At 42.0% G+C, this 17,605-nt stretch overlaps 1 protein-coding gene across 8 annotated transcripts in view; it reads right to left on the minus strand.

Annotated features, from left to right (window-relative positions):
* Nucleotides 1-6,727: 6,727 nt before the first annotated feature.
* Nucleotides 6,728-17,605, minus strand: part of LOC115793452 (transcription factor COE3) — a 66,977-nt gene continuing 56,099 nt past the window's right edge. For 3 of the 8 annotated variants that reach the window (XM_030748456.1, XM_030748454.1, XM_030748453.1), the window contains exons 11-16: nucleotides 15,388-15,476; nucleotides 10,326-10,391; nucleotides 9,913-10,084; nucleotides 9,320-9,505; nucleotides 8,701-8,868; nucleotides 6,728-7,410 (exon numbers count right to left, since the gene is read on the minus strand). In XM_030748456.1, coding sequence (XP_030604316.1) covers nucleotides 7,379-7,410; nucleotides 8,701-8,868; nucleotides 9,320-9,505; nucleotides 9,913-10,084; nucleotides 10,326-10,391; nucleotides 15,388-15,476 — 713 coding nt within the window. In that variant the 3' untranslated portion in view covers nucleotides 6,728-7,378. The remainder of the gene's footprint in view (nucleotides 7,411-8,700; nucleotides 8,869-9,319; nucleotides 9,506-9,912; nucleotides 10,085-10,325; nucleotides 10,392-15,387; nucleotides 15,477-17,605) is intronic. The other 5 variants (XM_030748460.1, XM_030748457.1, XM_030748459.1 and 2 more) reach the window with 3 other exon arrangements.

A 17,605-nucleotide genomic window follows, 5' to 3' on the forward strand; every position in this document is an offset into this window, starting at 1 on the left:
TCTGCCGGGACAGCCTGGCCTCAGAGGCCCTGACACCGAGGCACCACGCAGCCAGCCACGACAGCTGCCACAGCAGCATCTAATACCAACACACTCCATGCTATGCCACAACTACAAAGAGAAATATCGTTTCAAACATGGCATACTTTGATGCTCTTGTAATGATCTTTGTGTTTTGAGAGAGAAAGCAAAGGGACAGAGGATTCGTGTGGTGCTGCGTCTTTCTTTTTCTTTTTTTTTTCCTTTTTTTTTTGTTTCTTTAGAACAAAGAGACTCCCCTCAACACGAGCAAGTTTAAAACAGTGGTGATGAGATAAAGCAGGATTAAATGAGAACGTAAAAGAAACCCTGAGCAGTATCAGCATGCGAGTGTGTGTGTGCACGTTTGTAACCTTGTATCAGCATGTCATTGTAACCTTATGAACTCGAGCAACGGTCTGGGGGTCTCTAATTAGGAACGGCTGATGAACGGCCATACATAACGTGAGAGCGGGTGCCTGTGAGTGTGTATCCCTGTATGTATCAATCTGTGACTATGCGGTGTGGCTGTCAGAGTGGTAAGGAGAGTGTCTCAGCCTGGAGAAAGTGCAGGTCTAGCCTTGGTCATGTTGACGGAGGGGGCGGCACTTCAGAGGCTCCAGGACCCCATGGCACCAGTCTCCCCAGTCCCCCAGACAGACTGGGAGCATCTGGGCTCTGTCAGCGCCTCTGGCCCCTGCAGACTCCGATCTATATGACGAGGGAGAGGAGTGCATTGGATCAGGGAGAGGGAAAATATGAGCCAGATTCCTCATCTTGTACAAAAAAACCCACACTTTGCCAGTTTGCATGTAACATATGTACGCATGTGTGGCTGCGTTAAGGCCTCATAACAGGTCACAGTGATTAATTTTGTATGATGTGAGATGGCGGGTATTGATTAGCGACTGATGCTGGAAAAGTCCTTTTTAAAAACTGTCCAATTAAGTATTAATTAAAAGTATGCCGCGAAAAATATGCGAAGCCTGTTCTGAGTAGAAACATCAAGATAAGACTGATAGATATCATTCCAGAGTTTCCTTATGAAAGCGAGCAATGATTTGATCAAGTAGATATAACTCTAAGCTCTGCCACATGAAAACTGATATACACACACTTGCCAAGACTAATTAATCCAGGCACTAAATTAGGAATATAAATTGTGGTCCCAATTTAACAAGGTCAGATCTAACTTCTCCCTTTACACTTTATTTAACTGTGTAGTTGTGGAAAAAAAAGAATCCCTATCAATGTGCTTCGCTTATTATGATTGACGATTGATGATTAAGTCCTCCAGCTGACACACACCACCAAAGCCGGTGAGTTGGAATTGGATGTGACACATACACAGTTCTGCGTGTTAGGTAATTCGTTGACGAGGGGCCAAATTCATTTATGGAACAGCGGTATTGGCAGGCATGGACACTCTCTGCAAAAACAACGATAATCACAGAGGTTTGGCGCGGCGTGACAAGGACTCTTCAGGGAAAGGCCCTTACACGCTGCTTTGTTGGCCGTTCCTCCCTAAGATGGAGGGAAACATCCGCCACTGTTCTTAAGATGAGAGGCGCTCAGAGCAGAGGAAAGAGGTTTTTGGAAGGTGTGGATGATGTTTAAAGGGCTTCATTAGCATTTTTTGAGTCTGTTACAATGTTGGAAATGTATAGAATTTTATAAATATAAATTTAACTACTGGTTGCTTTTTGGAGGGAAGAAGTAAGTGATTTTTTTTCTTTTTTTTTGTTGTATTGATGAAATAAAGGCTCTGATAAATCCTCTGTAATGAAACATGAGGGGGACCCTGTCTCAAGTCATTTAATCTCTTTTCACATTCTCCATTTTTTCTGCTAATGAGCCTTATTGACAATCAAACAGAAGCTGTCATCCCCCAGGATGCAACACTCCCAGCCCCTGCGTGTTTGTCATAGTGTCCTGGCAATCAGAGCTGCCTGCAAGACCAGGCTGGCAGTTAGTGGTTCTCACAGCAGCGCTGCCTGAAAATGGCACACTTCCTGTAGAGTTGCAGCTGCCACCTCTGCTACTTCCATTACTTTCTATAGCATGCAGATGTTGTATCAACATTCCCTGCCAAGGGGACTGCAATAACTGTGAGATTCATGCCATGTTTCAGAGGCACGTCAATTTCTCAAGTGGGACAATTAAAGAGGGAAATACAGTACCAGGTTTTTCACAGCCGATGAAATCGGAAAAGGGCTTTTTTCACTTTTTTTTTCCAAAGGGTGGTTGTTTCATAAGGGTTCAGAAATCCACCCGATTTTTACTGCCCTTTTCCTGAGTTGAGCTGTTCTGTGAGCCTTTGTGCGGCAGACCTGTTGTGACCCACAGCGGATATGGAAATGGGGCTAAGGTTTTATGGGCCAAACGGATTGGACACAGTCAAGCTCAGGGGGCATGAATATTGGATGTTATTTCTGCTCCCTTTTTATGTAATCCATTGCCAATACATTATTAATAGATGATATCATATCCAGAACTACTGGACAAAGCACTACAGAGGAGTACTATGAAAGGAGCTCTATGTGGTGGAGACCGTGGCAGAAAAATACTGTTCAAGTGATATTATTTTATCACTGCAGCCTAGCACTCCCTGACCAGGCAATCTTTATAGTGTAATTTTTGGGCTAGGTGAAGTTCATGGAAGGAAAGTATGGTGAATGCTCTATTTCTACCAGGGGTAAATCCTGCATTTGTGGGTTTGAAATGTACTGAAACATTGATGAAGTATCAAATGACACCCAAATACAAGTTTAATGGATTTTGAAGCACTGGGATACTTTGCTCATCCTTCTTGACTGCAGTGAGTGAAGTGGAAATCTTTGCAAGGATCTAGAGTTTTCCTTCCAAAGCTGACTCCCAGTGTACAGTAGCAGGGGAGCAGTGTCTTATCTGATGTACAGATTTACAGACAGGAGACGGCGCTAATGTGGGTCAGATTCCCCGTTTCAATTCAAATGTTGAATTGTTCATAAAAGGTCACACTCCCTATTTTGATTTATTGTCATCTCCAAGTTGTGATCTGTAGTTCTGCAGTTTTTATGAGTCGCAGAAACTGTTTCCCGCTCGTGTGTGAAACTTCACGGGAGTTGCAGACACTTTTTTCCCCTCCACAAAACACATCACTCAGCGGCTTCACAAATCCTGTCTGTCCAAGAGCAAATCCATAAAAAGTACTTCTCAGCACTGCCCATCAAGCAGAGAAGACAAACCACTGTCCAGCTTTTTGTTTTACGACCCGACTTGGTACTGTACCCATGTTCGCATTACCACATCAATGTGAGATAATGCATTAAGAGTGAATGTATAAGCCTCAATAAGAGTTACATAGAGAGCGGATACGTAAGGTAATATTCCCTTTATAAGGTCAGTTTGAATTGTTTTTTCTCATGGGAAACGGCAGATTGATAAAGAGCAAACAAAACCTCTTTTCTGAAAGCTTGTCCTCCACGGCCTCAGTGAAGGTTTCATTCCTTTATATCATCCAGCCCAATTCCCAGCATGCACGGCCATTGTGGCTCTTTCAACTGGAGCTCTCCATTGACTGGCTTATTGTCCGGCCGCTCTTTTGTGTGCGCTATCACCAGAGCACAATCTTTCACCTGAACAGCACAGGAGTGCAGCCTGGATATAGTCACGTTAAAAAGAAAAGAAGGGAGGGAAAAAAAAAAAAAACTGAGTCACTCATGTAGATGCCAGGCTGCACAATTAACCTCATGCCAGTGAAGATATTATTTAGTACTGATACTGCGTATCAACTTGTAAAAATCTCAAGTGATGCTTGTTAATAACGCGGTTATTAGGCATGCTCGAGCAGCCCGCGTCACAAAGAGATGTTCAATATTACTGCTCAGGCTTATATTATTGAGAGGAGGGCTTTTTTTTTTTTTTTTTTTTTTTTTAAATATAACAATTCACAAGCAGATGTTTGAAGAGTGGCCCTCGGCAGCACAAGGCTAGTTAAGATCGATATTGCTTTCAATATTTCTTTCCTTTGACAGATAACCAGTACTGAGGAAAGTCTTGATAAGAGTGGCAACATATGGATGTGGTGAGCCTCGCTCTCTTTTGATTGCGTGACCCCTTCACCTTTGCTTGTGTTTGAGAGCGAGGCAGCCACATGGTATGGTGGGGGTCTGTCAGGCTTTGGGTATGGGGCATTATTGACCCAGGATTTATAAATATTTAATGCACACATTAAGATCGTGGTGGAGGGTAGCCATTAGAGTTCTCCAATAAAAGAGGCTCTCACGATGATTGAATGTTGTGGCAGAGCTAGTGGCTGACTGTTGGGTACAGGGAAACCTGCTGAGACAATATACTGTACCTCGAGCTTGCCTGCCAGACTTCAGAGCTCTTAAAACTAAACTTGTCATTTTTTTTTTTTTTTGATTGCACTTTTACCCACAAAATTTTTCTTTCTTTGGCTGTTTTGGTTTGGTTTGGTTTGGTTTGGTTTGGTTTGGTTTGGTTTGGTTTGGTTTGGTTTCTAAATAAATGCACAGTTTGTCCAACTTTATTTTTTTCTTGATAATAAGAGACAGCAGTATACGCGGGAGATAGATCCCAACCCGTGTATCTGAAACAGATAATGCAGCGTCAGGAAGGAGATGTGCGGCTGTTGTTATCAGACACACTGGATTATCGAGGGAATGATTTGAAGAACGAGGCAGCTGAAAATTAAATAGCTCTTTTGAGTGTATCTGTCCTTTGCGCTATCAGCAGCTCCTGGACTATCTCCTGTGCTGTGAGATCTGTGCATGCTGTTTGACATAATAAGCTGTGATATGCTGATTGCCACTCAGGTTGCTGCCGTTTAATTGTGCATTTATGGCAGAGGTGGCCTCGGACAATGTTGCCTTGATGAGAAATTGACATTTTGTGACCTGCTCTCCGCGACCACTCAGGATGCCAGATAAGATGCTCAGTTGTTTTTAAGGAGAACCACTATTCTTCCCTCAAACACTTCTATCCTTCTGTTTGACCCACTTGATGAGTATAGATTTCACCACGGCCCCTTTTCAACGCTCTAACTATAAGAGGTTCAAAACGATACCAGCCCTTATAGACAAAGGATAACCTTGCTCTTTCAATGTATTGATTCTTTATTAACTAGGTGGCTTAATGCAATGAAATGAGGGATTTGAATGAGCCCCGTTTGGGGTGTTTTGAATAAAAAGCTTGCACTGTTTATGAATGGCTACAATGAACCTTTGAAGCACCACAGTTGCAGGATATGCTGATACAAAGACCAGTAGGAATATGTCACAATGTCAGAGTGCTTTGCTTGAAAGAATATGAGTAAAGAGCAGTTTTCATCTTTTATGGATGTTACACTTTTCCACAGGTGTCAAACAATTATCTCTATAGCAATGTCTAAACACTACATCTTACAGACGAATCACAGGTTTGTCCTCAGAAGTTTCTACTGTCTTTTTCTTGTTCCTGATTGTCAGTTTGTCTGCCAGCCAAACTGTACTTCAAACTGAAGAAGTCCACAGTTGAGTAGCTATTGTGTTTTTACTGAAAATTTTAATAAAACATCGCTTATTCATTTCTGTTTCCATTCCAAATGTTGACATTTTTTAATTTGTCTTCCCTGTAAACACAAGTAAGCTATGTGGCAGAGTCATAAGTGGTGAGTAAAAATGACTTCTATACATTCTACAAAACAGAAAAAAACAAAACAAAAAAAAAAAAAAACAACCACAGATGGAGTGTTTTTTTTTTTTTATCTCCAAGGTTGTCCCTCATGCACATTAGTCTCTATTGGATCTTAACAACTATCATATGGGTCACAAACAATTTATTTGACAATACAACCAACAAAGTTTTCTCCAAAATGGTCTGTATAGATAATTTAAAATCAATACAAAAATAAACAATGAAGTTTGACTTCCCCTTTAAAAAAATGGACAGAGAGTCTTGACGGAGTAACACAAATTTTGAGGATACACATGAAATATATGCACATTGCATTTCATCAAATACAAAAAGAAAAACAAATGAAGGCAACAGTTCTTGGCTGAATTATCTGTGCTGCATCACTATATTAAGGGCATGACGATTAATACATACATAATGAAAAGCAATATACAAAATTTCAGAGATAAATACATTATTTATAGTTGATATGTTACAAAATTTCCCTCAGTGAGCGCAAGTGTGTATTTGAACAGAAATATGACAATGAACTACTATACTCCTACATTGTCAATGGATTGTAATTTTGTTTTGTTTTTTTAAGTTTTTTTTTTTGTTGATCTAAAAGAACATGAAAAAGACAGATGTATAAATATTTAGCACAAGTTTGGCAATATCACAATAGTCTACAATTTTTTTTTTTAACCACATAGAAAACACATAAGGGAGTTGGAGCTAGAGGGGGGAGACTGCTCCTCATCAACAAGAAACAGACTTCACAGTAGCCTAGGAATGCATTAATATACAGTGCTAGCAAAAAAGTTGAAAAACATGGCAAAACACACTTGCTTAAAAGGAAGCTCTAGACATGGAAGTACATCATATTCATCAACAGAGCAGTGTTTTGTACACATCAGTGTGCTTGTTGAATCAAAGAGGATTTTTTTTTTCACTTTTGAAAGATGATTTCTAGCTACAATAAATTACAAAATTTAAGTTAAAATGCAGGAATGAAACATGATACAACATTACCCACCCAGCCCTGCCCCTTTTTACTCGTATTTGTTGTACTTTTATGATCAATTTTCTACATTATATATCTCATATATTTTCCAGTTGAAATTCAAACGGTCTTGGCCCCTGTGTATTTTTCTCACACATAAAAATACAAAAAAGTCACATTATAAAGACACACAACTGTTGTGAATCTATTAAAAGAGAGTTGAAACAGAAAACAATTTCTGAGGCAAACAAGTTCATTGGCAAATGTACTGTACATCAGTGTTTTTACTTTACAACCAGATGGTGAGTCCACAGAGTCCCTTCCAGTATTGAATGCGTGGTTGATTGGACATATCCGAATGCCGAAGCGCAACCCGACAGGTATACAAAATAAACCCTTCATCATCCTGTGTCCTCTTCAAGGGTGATAAAATGGGGGAGCGGGGTATTTTAACAAAAAAAAAAAAAATCCCACAGAAAAAAATATTGTTCGTCATGAAATCCTTTTTTTCTGCAGGCTGTGAAAGTCAATGAAAAAAAAAAAAGTCTCTTTTCTTTTTTTTTTTTTTTTTTTCCTCTATGTCTTTAAAAAAAGAACAAGCGGTAGACTATACATTGCACCAGCGTTTTGCAGTGTGCTGAGGGGGTGCCCTGTGAAGTGGTAGTGTGTAGACTGGTGCTTGAGATGACGAAAGTGCATTTACATTGGAGGGACAACTAGGCCGGACATGGCTGGGGACAAAAAGAGACAGAAAGGTAATGGAGATTAGTTTATTAGGCTAAAGCAGGTATGGGTATAAGTATGAAAAACTATTAAATCGTTCTAATTTAGCGCATGCATGTATGTGTATGGATGTGTGTGTGTGTGTGTGTGTGTGTGTGTGTGTGTGTGTGTGTGTGTGTGTGTGTGTGTGTGTGTGTGGCCATCTGACAGTGCACAAGTGCGTGAATGGTAAGCCTTAATGTCCCTGTTTGCGTATGAGCCTGTGAGTGTTTGCCGTGTCCGCCAGCCTGCTGCTGCATGTCCTCCTAACGGGGAGAGTTTGAAAACCTCCCTCCTGCTCTGACATTTCAGCCCTCAGCACGCCAGTCCTGCTATGTGTGATATTTCTCCTGGCGTTGGGGTAATAGCAAACAGTGGCCCAGACTCCCAGGAGACACAGCCGCGGTGACGGCAGAGCAACAACACGGTCACTTCCCACAATGCCACAATGCTACAGTATCAGACACCCAGACTCTCCTCAAATTCATTCCTATCACTTCCTTTCCTCCCATCATCTCTTTATCCTTGACTCTCCAACACTGAGGAGCACATTAGTCCTACATTTCCACATTTCCCAAGTTATGCCTCTGCGTCATTATCCAAGAGAGATTAGGCAAGATCAAAGGTAGCTTCCGTTATTTTACTGAGACCATCTGCTTAGGATATCATTAGCAACTGTACCTCACCCTGAGAGTTTATATATTCAGTATTTTCACACGTTTTAACAATTAGGCGACTAGTGAAGTGCTGGGATGATATATTATTATATTGCTCTGAGTATATTTGTAGAGTCATGGTTGAAATGCTTTTAAGTTTGCCAGCGCAGATGATGGCAAGGCATTGCTCATTAATTTCTGCACAACATGTATTAATAAGTATGAACGTGTAGCAAGATGAACTTTAATTTCCCACTTCATTAAGCCCAATGTTATTAATCTTGGGGCACACACTACGGCTAAGCTTGTTTTCAAAGCAATCATGTTGGTCATGACACATGCACAAAACCTAATAAACATAATTACTAAAACAATTCTGGGAAGGTCTTTTCCTGCGACATCAGAGGGGATCATTTGTATGAAAGGGCAACAAGGATGTATGTTTGTGTGTATGTTTGCGAAGACGCTGGATGACGCTTGCGGTCCTACACTTGCGCATTTGTGCAAAGGCATGCTCTGTGTGAGTGTGTGTGTTTGAATGTAAACTGAAAGGTGTAAATTGGCCTGTCAAAATGCATATATTTGTAATGATTAATCCCTCACCAAACCGGACAGAGGCCTGAGCAGCGGTATCTGACCAGTAGTCCGTAGGGAAGGGATGAGGGGGTGAGGGGGGCTCACCTTGCAGTCCGTTGCCGTTGGCGCTGGTGCAGGAAGGGGGTGGGGAGGCCTGGGGTCGGACCACAGGGGCGAAGGCGCTCTTTTGTTTAACTGTAGAGACGATAGGGAAGGAGAGGAAAGGAGGGAGGGTGAGAGTGAGAACGTGCTGTGAGTAGTGCTCGAGAGGGAGAGGGCAGTTAAGGTAAGTCTGGGATAGTATTACTGCCAGGGGGGATACACGATCAGTACTCACAGGCCTCTACCATCAACATCTTGCCCAGTTGAACAAACACAGGTGGCAAATGGCGAAAGACAAAATGAATATTTCTTTGATTCTAAGCTTCGCGCGTGTTCTCCAAAGGGCTAAAACTAAACAAGCCCCCGTGAATAACCGGTAATATATTATCACCATCAGTAATTTTATAGACCCCCCCCCCCCCCCCCCCCCCCCCCCCCCCCCCGTCAGAAATGATTCATAGAAGTGAAAACGAATGTGGGAGCTGGAATTAAATCAGCAGCAGCTTAGTGCTACTACAGCGTGCAATAGTGGCAAGCTACTCACTTCCATATGGGGAGTTGGCAGAGGATCCGTTGAGGAACCCAGGGGAGCTTGGCACTCCCAGGTTCATACCGGCATTGCCGTAGCCATTCATGCTGTTGCTGACGGTGTTGTAGCTCGACTGCTGTGGGGTGCTGCTGGAGATGTAGCCCCTGGGGGACACGCTGCTGGTGTTCCGGCTGTAACCCACTGAATAACACAAGAAAATGAAAATGGATGTTCATTCATTTCCTTTTTCTTTTTTTTTTTTTCCATGTATGTGGAGTGTTTACTAATTACAGTAAATAACAATAGAGTTTTGCTGCTGCAATCAGTTTTATATCAGCACATGCTGCAGATGCCAGTTTAATAAGAAAAGAACTTGGCACATAATTGGACTCTTTAACAACCTGTGAGGATGGGATCAGAGAATCCAGTGTTCAAACATAATTCCTGTTCAGTTTTCTAACTTTAATGAGTAAAAAAAAAGGATGGAAATGTAACTATTTCTCATTTTGCTGCAAACCCCCTGGAATCCTACCAGGAGTTGCCTCCAGGCCCCTGCAACCCACTTTCAAGAACCCCTGAATTGCAGAGCCATACCCAAAATCTCATACCTTGGTCATTTCCTTGTGACTCAGACACATTGACTGCTAGTTGGCTGCTGAAGGAGTTGACTCCCATCATGCCGTGGGAGGCTGTGTTAGCGAGAGAGGGGATCTGGTTGTGGTTGCGGGGAACGCTGTACAGGGCCTCTGCGATGTCAGCTGCCCTCTTCAGAATGATCTCCTGAGAAGCACAGGGAAGGTTTTGTTATTTATGTGTTGTTTTTTTTTTTGTTTGTTTGTTTTTTTATAGCTGTGCTTTTTCTTTGATGCATGGTTCATGACTATATGGTTAACTCACAATGCATGTAGCCTACATTGTTCCAGATATAGTGGTGAAAATACCCTTTGGTCATACTATCAGTAAATTGTTTCTTACTTAGCAGAGGTGCAAGCATGCTTAAATCAGCTGTGTGGACACGGACCTGATTGTTGTGAGGCATTCCATACAGGGCTTCAACAAGATCAGCCGCCCTCTTCAGTAACACCTCCTGATGAGGAAAACAGTAGGAGTAAATGTTAAAACCTAAACAGAATATGTTTGAGAGCGCAGTGGTACATACAGCAACAAACAATATCAAAAGCAATGTTGCACAGCAGGGTCGCGGGGAGCTTTAGAAATGTTTACATATTCAAACACTAAATAAAAGCCACCTTGATTTAAGAGGCACTAGAGCTGCATTTATATGGCACTACCATTTTACTCCTTCCAACCATGCAGAGCAGTGAATAATGTTCCCTATCTTAATTAAACTGGCATAGTCCTTTAAAAACAACACCTCACCCCTGATTCTGGGCTTCACGTTTGCTCCCGAGTTCACCGCTGAGTCCCCTCTCTTCAGAACAATAAAGTGAATTAGCTCTGGGTTAATCTAGTTCTGTTGTAATGACATTAAGGAATTTTTCAATTAACCTCTTTGACTGGCTGTTGCAAAGGACTTCACAAATGACTTCCCATCCAGCAAGAGCTGGGTGCTTGTGCCTTGGGGACACGGATGCTCAGGATGTGGTCTTATCCATGTCTGCATGCTTGCCCCCGCTTGACAATGCGGATTAGCTGTGTTGCTTTGGCTCTTAACACTGAAAATGAGTTGGCCCCGGATCCAGTTCCCCCCAGTCTCTTTCGGGCTTTCAGCAAGGTGGGGTTTGGCCCGTTTGTGTATCTTTATCTGCTCTTTGAATTCAGCACTTACAATTAAATCCCTCTCAAGCAACCAGGCTGCTCTCTTTGTTTTCTATAATACAGAAGGCAATATGCTCAATGAAAAATCCTCTCCTCCTTTTAGAGTGCATATAATCTGACAAAGGCAAGTTGCAGACATGGCTCTCGCGTGTGTTTTTAAAATGCTCGCTTGTTGTCACCTGCTGTAGAGCAGAGATTTGTCGCCTGTGCTGTTAGAACCCTGGTTAAAAGCAATGCAAATCTGTCACCAGAAACATCTCAGATGGCGCTTGTTTTCTTCCCACATTCGCTGTGTTTTCTTTTGCGGGCCCCGGTAATTTGTCTGAAGTGTTCCATCACTTGGCAATAGCAGTGTGGGATTAAGACGGCAGCTGCCATAAATGAATGTAAACACAGCCTTCGCGCCTTCAAACAGCGGCCTCCAAGACTTGGCCTGCATTTCCAAGGCACAGCGTATGTAGTGTGTACGGAGTGTGTGTATGGGCCCTTTCATCCTGAGGAGCATATCTACCACAGCCCTTGATTTATCAAGATGAATCACTGTAGAAGCCACTTCCAGCGTATGCCATGCTCTCTTATAGAAACATATCGCTTAATCCACCCCAAGTTACCGGATGGGTGGCTCTTAGAATGGGCATTTACCTCTGAAATTGGTGTGTATGCTCAACGTTGCATGCATCTAGTTTGCATACAAATAAAGAATTATGGTTGTCGTGAGGCAGGTAGACTAAATGAGAGGACCAGCTGTCTTGATGTGTTCTCATCAGGCAGAACAGATTTCTCTCTCTCTCTCGCTGAGTGAGATAAAGTGGTTTTCTTTCTTTTTGTCTGCAGTTAATAATTACCAATAATCTATTCTATCATATTTCAAGATCTCCTACATGGCTCTCAATTTTAAACAACAATTAAAGCAATTAAGACTGTCGCGTTCGCAAGCCATGTTTCATTCTCTGTAAAACGTCCTCTCCCTCCTTGTCCATATGGTACTTTGCAGCAGTGACATAAGGAGAGCTTGGAAAAAGGAGGGAAGAAAACGATATTGCCTCTCATCCTTAATCTGTCGTTTACCGCGTGGTGTCTTAACTAACCAAGTTGACTCGCAGGGCTATGCTTAAGTGGCAACCTAGTCATATCCGAGGATGATGAGAAGTGCTGCACCCAATCAAGGAAGAAGTTTGTTTTCTTCTGACGAGACGCTTTCATGCGTATCAGCTCATGCTGTGAATACGATTAACACGGAATAGTGTTCTGAGGGCATTTCCATGTAAATCTCAATACTGCTCCAGCATAAGTGTAATTGGCTTTCTTGTCATGGAGACATATCAGAACACACCATGTTAAATTGAAACAATTAAAGGCTTCAAATGATTTCTGTTGTTCTGTGACAAATGCGTGACAGATTTCTTCTATTGTTTTGCCATGCTTTGCATAAAGGTCTCATGTTCCACAACTGTCTGCTCGGATAACAGATCACCTAAGATTTAGGAGCCATTTTATGTTATTGCTGAGAAAAGGGGGGGGAAAAAGCCATATCAAATGATGTGTTATAAAAAATATCTAACAATAAGGAAACGTGGTCTAAAATGGCCCGAATGTGATTCTTCAAGCAGTAGATTAACATGGATGTTGTATTTATATTATCACAGTTAATAAAAAAGGGCCTAGGTTATGTAGCTTGGAGTGCTAATGCCATTATAAAACTGTAAGGCAATTACTCTGTTAGCTCTAGCCTGAGGTAATGAATGCATTTAGAAGCATAGGGCCATTAGATGAAGGTACTTCAAAGAGCACAGGAAGAGAGATTCATTTAAATACATGGGTAATTGCTTGACATGAACACATTTGTAATATTTTCTCCTTGTGGATTACACAAAGAATTGGAAAAGAATGGGCTTATGCTCATTTTGGGAGGAAAGAAAAGAATCCAAAGCAATCAGCTTAATAATAAAACAATATTGAGTTTCCACTTTTAATTTCATAATGAATCTAATTTGTTACAGAAGAGAGAAATTGAGTGTGATATAATGTGATATCCAGTCTATTTGTCCATTACTGCCAGAGGGCACAAAATGGTATTATAAATTGTCTTTTTTATATTATGAATAGAAAATTGTTTTATAACAAGATCTTAAAAGGGAGGGTGAATTCCAAAGTCTCTCTTCACTTAACGCGATGCCCGCAAACCAATCTCCTTTCTCATCACTTGACTGCTCACACTTATTACTTTCATATTCACCCTGGACTTTGCATTGAATTTTTATATCTCCACTCCTCCCACAGGGTCAGACTGTCATCTACGATGTTGTCTTAGAATTACGAGGTAAACTTCAATCAGAGGCAGCTTCCCCCCTTTTTTTCTCTGTGTAGCAACAATATTAGCGTGCATCCCTTGCTATCCATGAGCACTCCCATATTGGCTTTCTGTCTCCTTACAATTACCACGTGTCTTACTGGTCCCAGGGAGAAGGCTGGTGGAAATCAATAGTGGAGTAATATTATCAACTGGAGGGTGAAGTCATGGGAGGGGGGAGTAGAGGTGGTGAGTGGGCTTGGTGTCGATTTGCCTTTCTGCTAATGCACACCGTGCGTCCTCCAGCTTTATCTTCTTTTTATAGAGTCTCCCTACCTCACCTGCACCCTGTAATGGCTGTTCTCTATATGCTGTTTCTGTTCTCATTCCAAATGTACATGCCAGCCTAGGCCCGCCGCGGGCTGTTTTATTGGGAATGTGCTTTTGACCCCGAGAGCTGACCCTCAGATGGCAAGCTTAACAATGACGAATCACTTGGTGGGATCATTTACATGCCCCCTGAACCCCATATTTGGGTCCATTAGAGAGCAAATCAAATATTTATGTTGTTTATTGGAAGTGCAGGGTTTCATCTCACTCTGTGATTGTTTCATGCAAAGGCTGGGAGACCATGCTATATTAAGTATGCGCACACCCAGGAAACTAATCTTGGGTTCAGTGTCAAAATCTGTCTCAAAGCCAACAACACTTTGTATTCAAGGGAAAAAAAAAAAAAAAAAAGAAAGAAAAAGGAGGGTTTCTCTGTAATAAAGCTGTGTTTAACACTGTTGGTCTCTTTGTTCAAAAGATGTGGATTTCACAAAGACACTGGGTGACTTTATAAAATAAAAACAGTGTAGCTAGATTGACCGGTGATGCCTGCGGAGATAAAGCAAGTCATGTGGATATGAAAGGGTAAGTGTACTTTACCTTTTGGTCTACGTTTACAGTTGAAATTAGAGTAACATTTCATGTCTAGGTGTTGTTTCCTGTCTCCACAGGGACCGGCTCTAATTGAAACACTTCATATACTGAACCAGGGACTAGCTGTGATGTTCCATTTCTCCACATTGCCTTGGTCAAATGTCTATAGCTACCACACAGTCTGTTCTTTATTAAATTGTCCGTTGGACATTAATGATATTGCGGTGTAGCATGCTGGGATTTAATAGATAAGGTCTTTAAAGGTTTTACAGTATTATTAAAACTCTGAGGTGGCCTCCACTTTACTACATGCCGAGGGGTTTTGAAAGTACTAATCAGTCATATTATTACACTTGACACATCTGGAACGTCAGTCATCAAAATGGTTACTGGCAGGGTAGCAATTAGTGAAAACACACAGATAGATTTTATCAATCAGAAATGGAAAGAGTGCGAGAATCAAAGGGGAGAAAAAGAATAAAAGAATCAAAGAGATTCTGCAGGGGAGGGATTTTTTTTAATGTTTGCACCTAAGTTTTCATGCTCAGGTCTTTCAGTATGGCAGCCTATTTATGTGCCACACCAGTGTGCATAAAAACTGATGTGGCTTTCAACTCCTTCACCCAGGTTCAAAAGAAAACAATAAGAAAGCCAAAGCATAATAACATGCAGTCTTTGTCTATTAGCTGCAGTAAGACTAGGGGGTTTACGGCACAGGGTTCTGTAAACAAAAGATTAAACCAAATCGAGCTGCAGAAAATGAAAGGAAAACATGAGTGGGGTAATGAGGGTGCAGACGTCGTTTCTGACCAGATTACCATCTCCACAGACTACTGGAGAGGAAAACGCCTGATTGAGCTATTTTACCACACAGAGAGTTTACGCCTCTCTCCACACACAAAACCAATCCCATTACCACACTGGTTAGTGGGTAAGCCACATATGTGAAGAAAATCTGTTAGAGTTTTGGGTCACACTGCTCTGCTTCAATGTATTGTTGTTTTGTTTATTTGTCAGAGAATTAAATTCCAGACCACTCTGTGTCATTATCGTTCTTTGGTTTTCAATGCAGCAGAGACACTGTACTGACCTTTGGTAACCTCTCGGGGTCGCCGGGGTGTCTGGGGATGACCTTCTGCAGCCTCTGGAACCCATAGTCAATGGTTGGCTCATTCAGGGCTGAAAGAAAGACAGAGAAGATGAAAATTAGAACAATTTTTGGGCTAATTTTGCCACATATAGGAAGAAATTAATTGAGAAATTAGTTGGCGTTAACGCTAAAATAGTAATTTCAGAATTAAAACCTCATGGGCCAGACAGTGTTTTATGAAACATTGCTATAACACAGGTTCCTCTGACACTTGTGCCACTAAGTGCTATTCCATTAAAAGCCATGATGACCTACATCGGTCCGAGGATTCTTCAGAGGAACCCTCCCCCTTTTCGTCTGCTTGAGAATATTGACTAAAGCAAACTACATAGCAGGGGTCTTTTAATCTAACAGAGCCTTAATAATCTGTGAAAGGCTGTCCACACATTGATCTAGTGTAAGTTGCCGTCATTTCACCCTTCTGCACCAACTGTACTGCAACACTGGGCCCGTGAAATACGGCAGCAGATCCCATGGAGCCATTAATCTCTCCCACCCCTCAAATAGTAATCTGGGGCATGAAGCATATTGGGCGATGAATCAGAGGCACAAAGTAAATGAATCATAACCCAGACTTTGGTGAGAGCAGGGCGTTTTATGTCTGACAGTCCTAATGGGTAATTGAAGGTTTCCTTACAGCTTCGCCTGATTCTAAACAATCATGTGTACACTCATAGGCAGGACAAGGCAAGGGAGGGAGGGCAGAGGAGGGGAGGAGTGGAAGAAAGGAGGAGAGCAGAGTAAAGGGGGAAGGAACGACTTAATAGAGAACATCACTTCTCAATGTAGATATCATTTTCAGGAGAGTAACTCCACCGAGCAAGGCGCTTCATAAATCAATGGCTTTCTATGGAGACTAATAAGAGCTGCCTGCCTCTATTCATTGTTCAGCCTGTAATTTGGCCCATCACTCATTACTCAGCATGTAATTTCAGCATTAACACCGCACAGCTCGCTGAACCTGCTGAACACCAGAGAATGTGAAAGCAAGCAAACTCCCTCCAAACACACACACACACACAAACATATATACACACACAGGCAGGCAGGGCCACTGGAGCACAAGCCAGGGAGTCACGGCAGGAAAACGAACATTTATGTTTCTCATTCTTTCTTTTGTTCATCAAATACACATTCACAACCTCTAAACACACCCATAAGGCATACTGCACCTACTCGCGCGTACTTGCGTTACTCACACGCATACTTATAATCGAACACATGCACCACTTGTGTTAAAACTCGAATACGGTAATTGCTAGCTCAACCGTGCTCAAGTGGAGCAGTTATGTGTTCAAGCATGGACAATGCAGGGTGCTAATCGATAGCAAGGATCTGGCTTACAAATACAGTGGTATTCAACCTCACAGGCCAGACACACCTGAATAAACCCCGTGCCACAGCAACATACACTGCTGGAAATCTGATTTGACATGTCATCATGTGTCCCAAAACGACAAAGGTCTGCTTTGGAATGTCGGGGAAAACCATCTTCTCCTTAATAAAGGATTGATCTGCCGTATTGATCGTACATGACAAGGCTATAGCATGGAATTTGCTCCCTTTCTTTTGTTATTTCCACACCCCCCCACTTCTTGTCTATGCACTCTGGCAGTCCCATACATGTGTGTATGTGGACACACATAAGTGTGTATATGTGAGTGCATATGCCCGACAGAGAGAGTGTATGTGCACGGCAGCCCTGCCAGACCCCGCTGCTCAGTGTGATGTAAATTGTGTATGTGTAAAAAGCACTCCATAATCAGGCCATCCATCATCAGAGGCTGTCAGTGGGCTCTCTCAGGGTGATACATCACGCTCTCCTGTCCTCTGCCTCAGCTGGGGCCTACACAACCCGCCAGGCATGCTGGGAACACAGCCGGAGAGACGTACAGTACAGGACAAGACCTAGGTTGGGAGAGGTGTTCTGTTTGATGTGCCTTTCCAATGATAATGATGCCCTCCTGTAAATGCATGTTTTGGGAGGTAGGGTCTCCTTAATCTTTGAAATGTGGTTTATACTGGATTCTGTCAACAGTTTTTACAGTTTATGTGCAGTAATGCATAGCTAAATATGGAGGAATCAAAAAGTCTCAAACTAAAATTATATTAGATCTAAAGTTCTCTCTGTCACGGTTTAACACCTGGCATAATGTTC

Source organism: Archocentrus centrarchus, chromosome 15, assembly GCF_007364275.1.
Source record: "Archocentrus centrarchus isolate MPI-CPG fArcCen1 chromosome 15, fArcCen1, whole genome shotgun sequence".
NCBI lineage: Eukaryota > Metazoa > Chordata > Actinopteri > Cichliformes > Cichlidae > Archocentrus > Archocentrus centrarchus.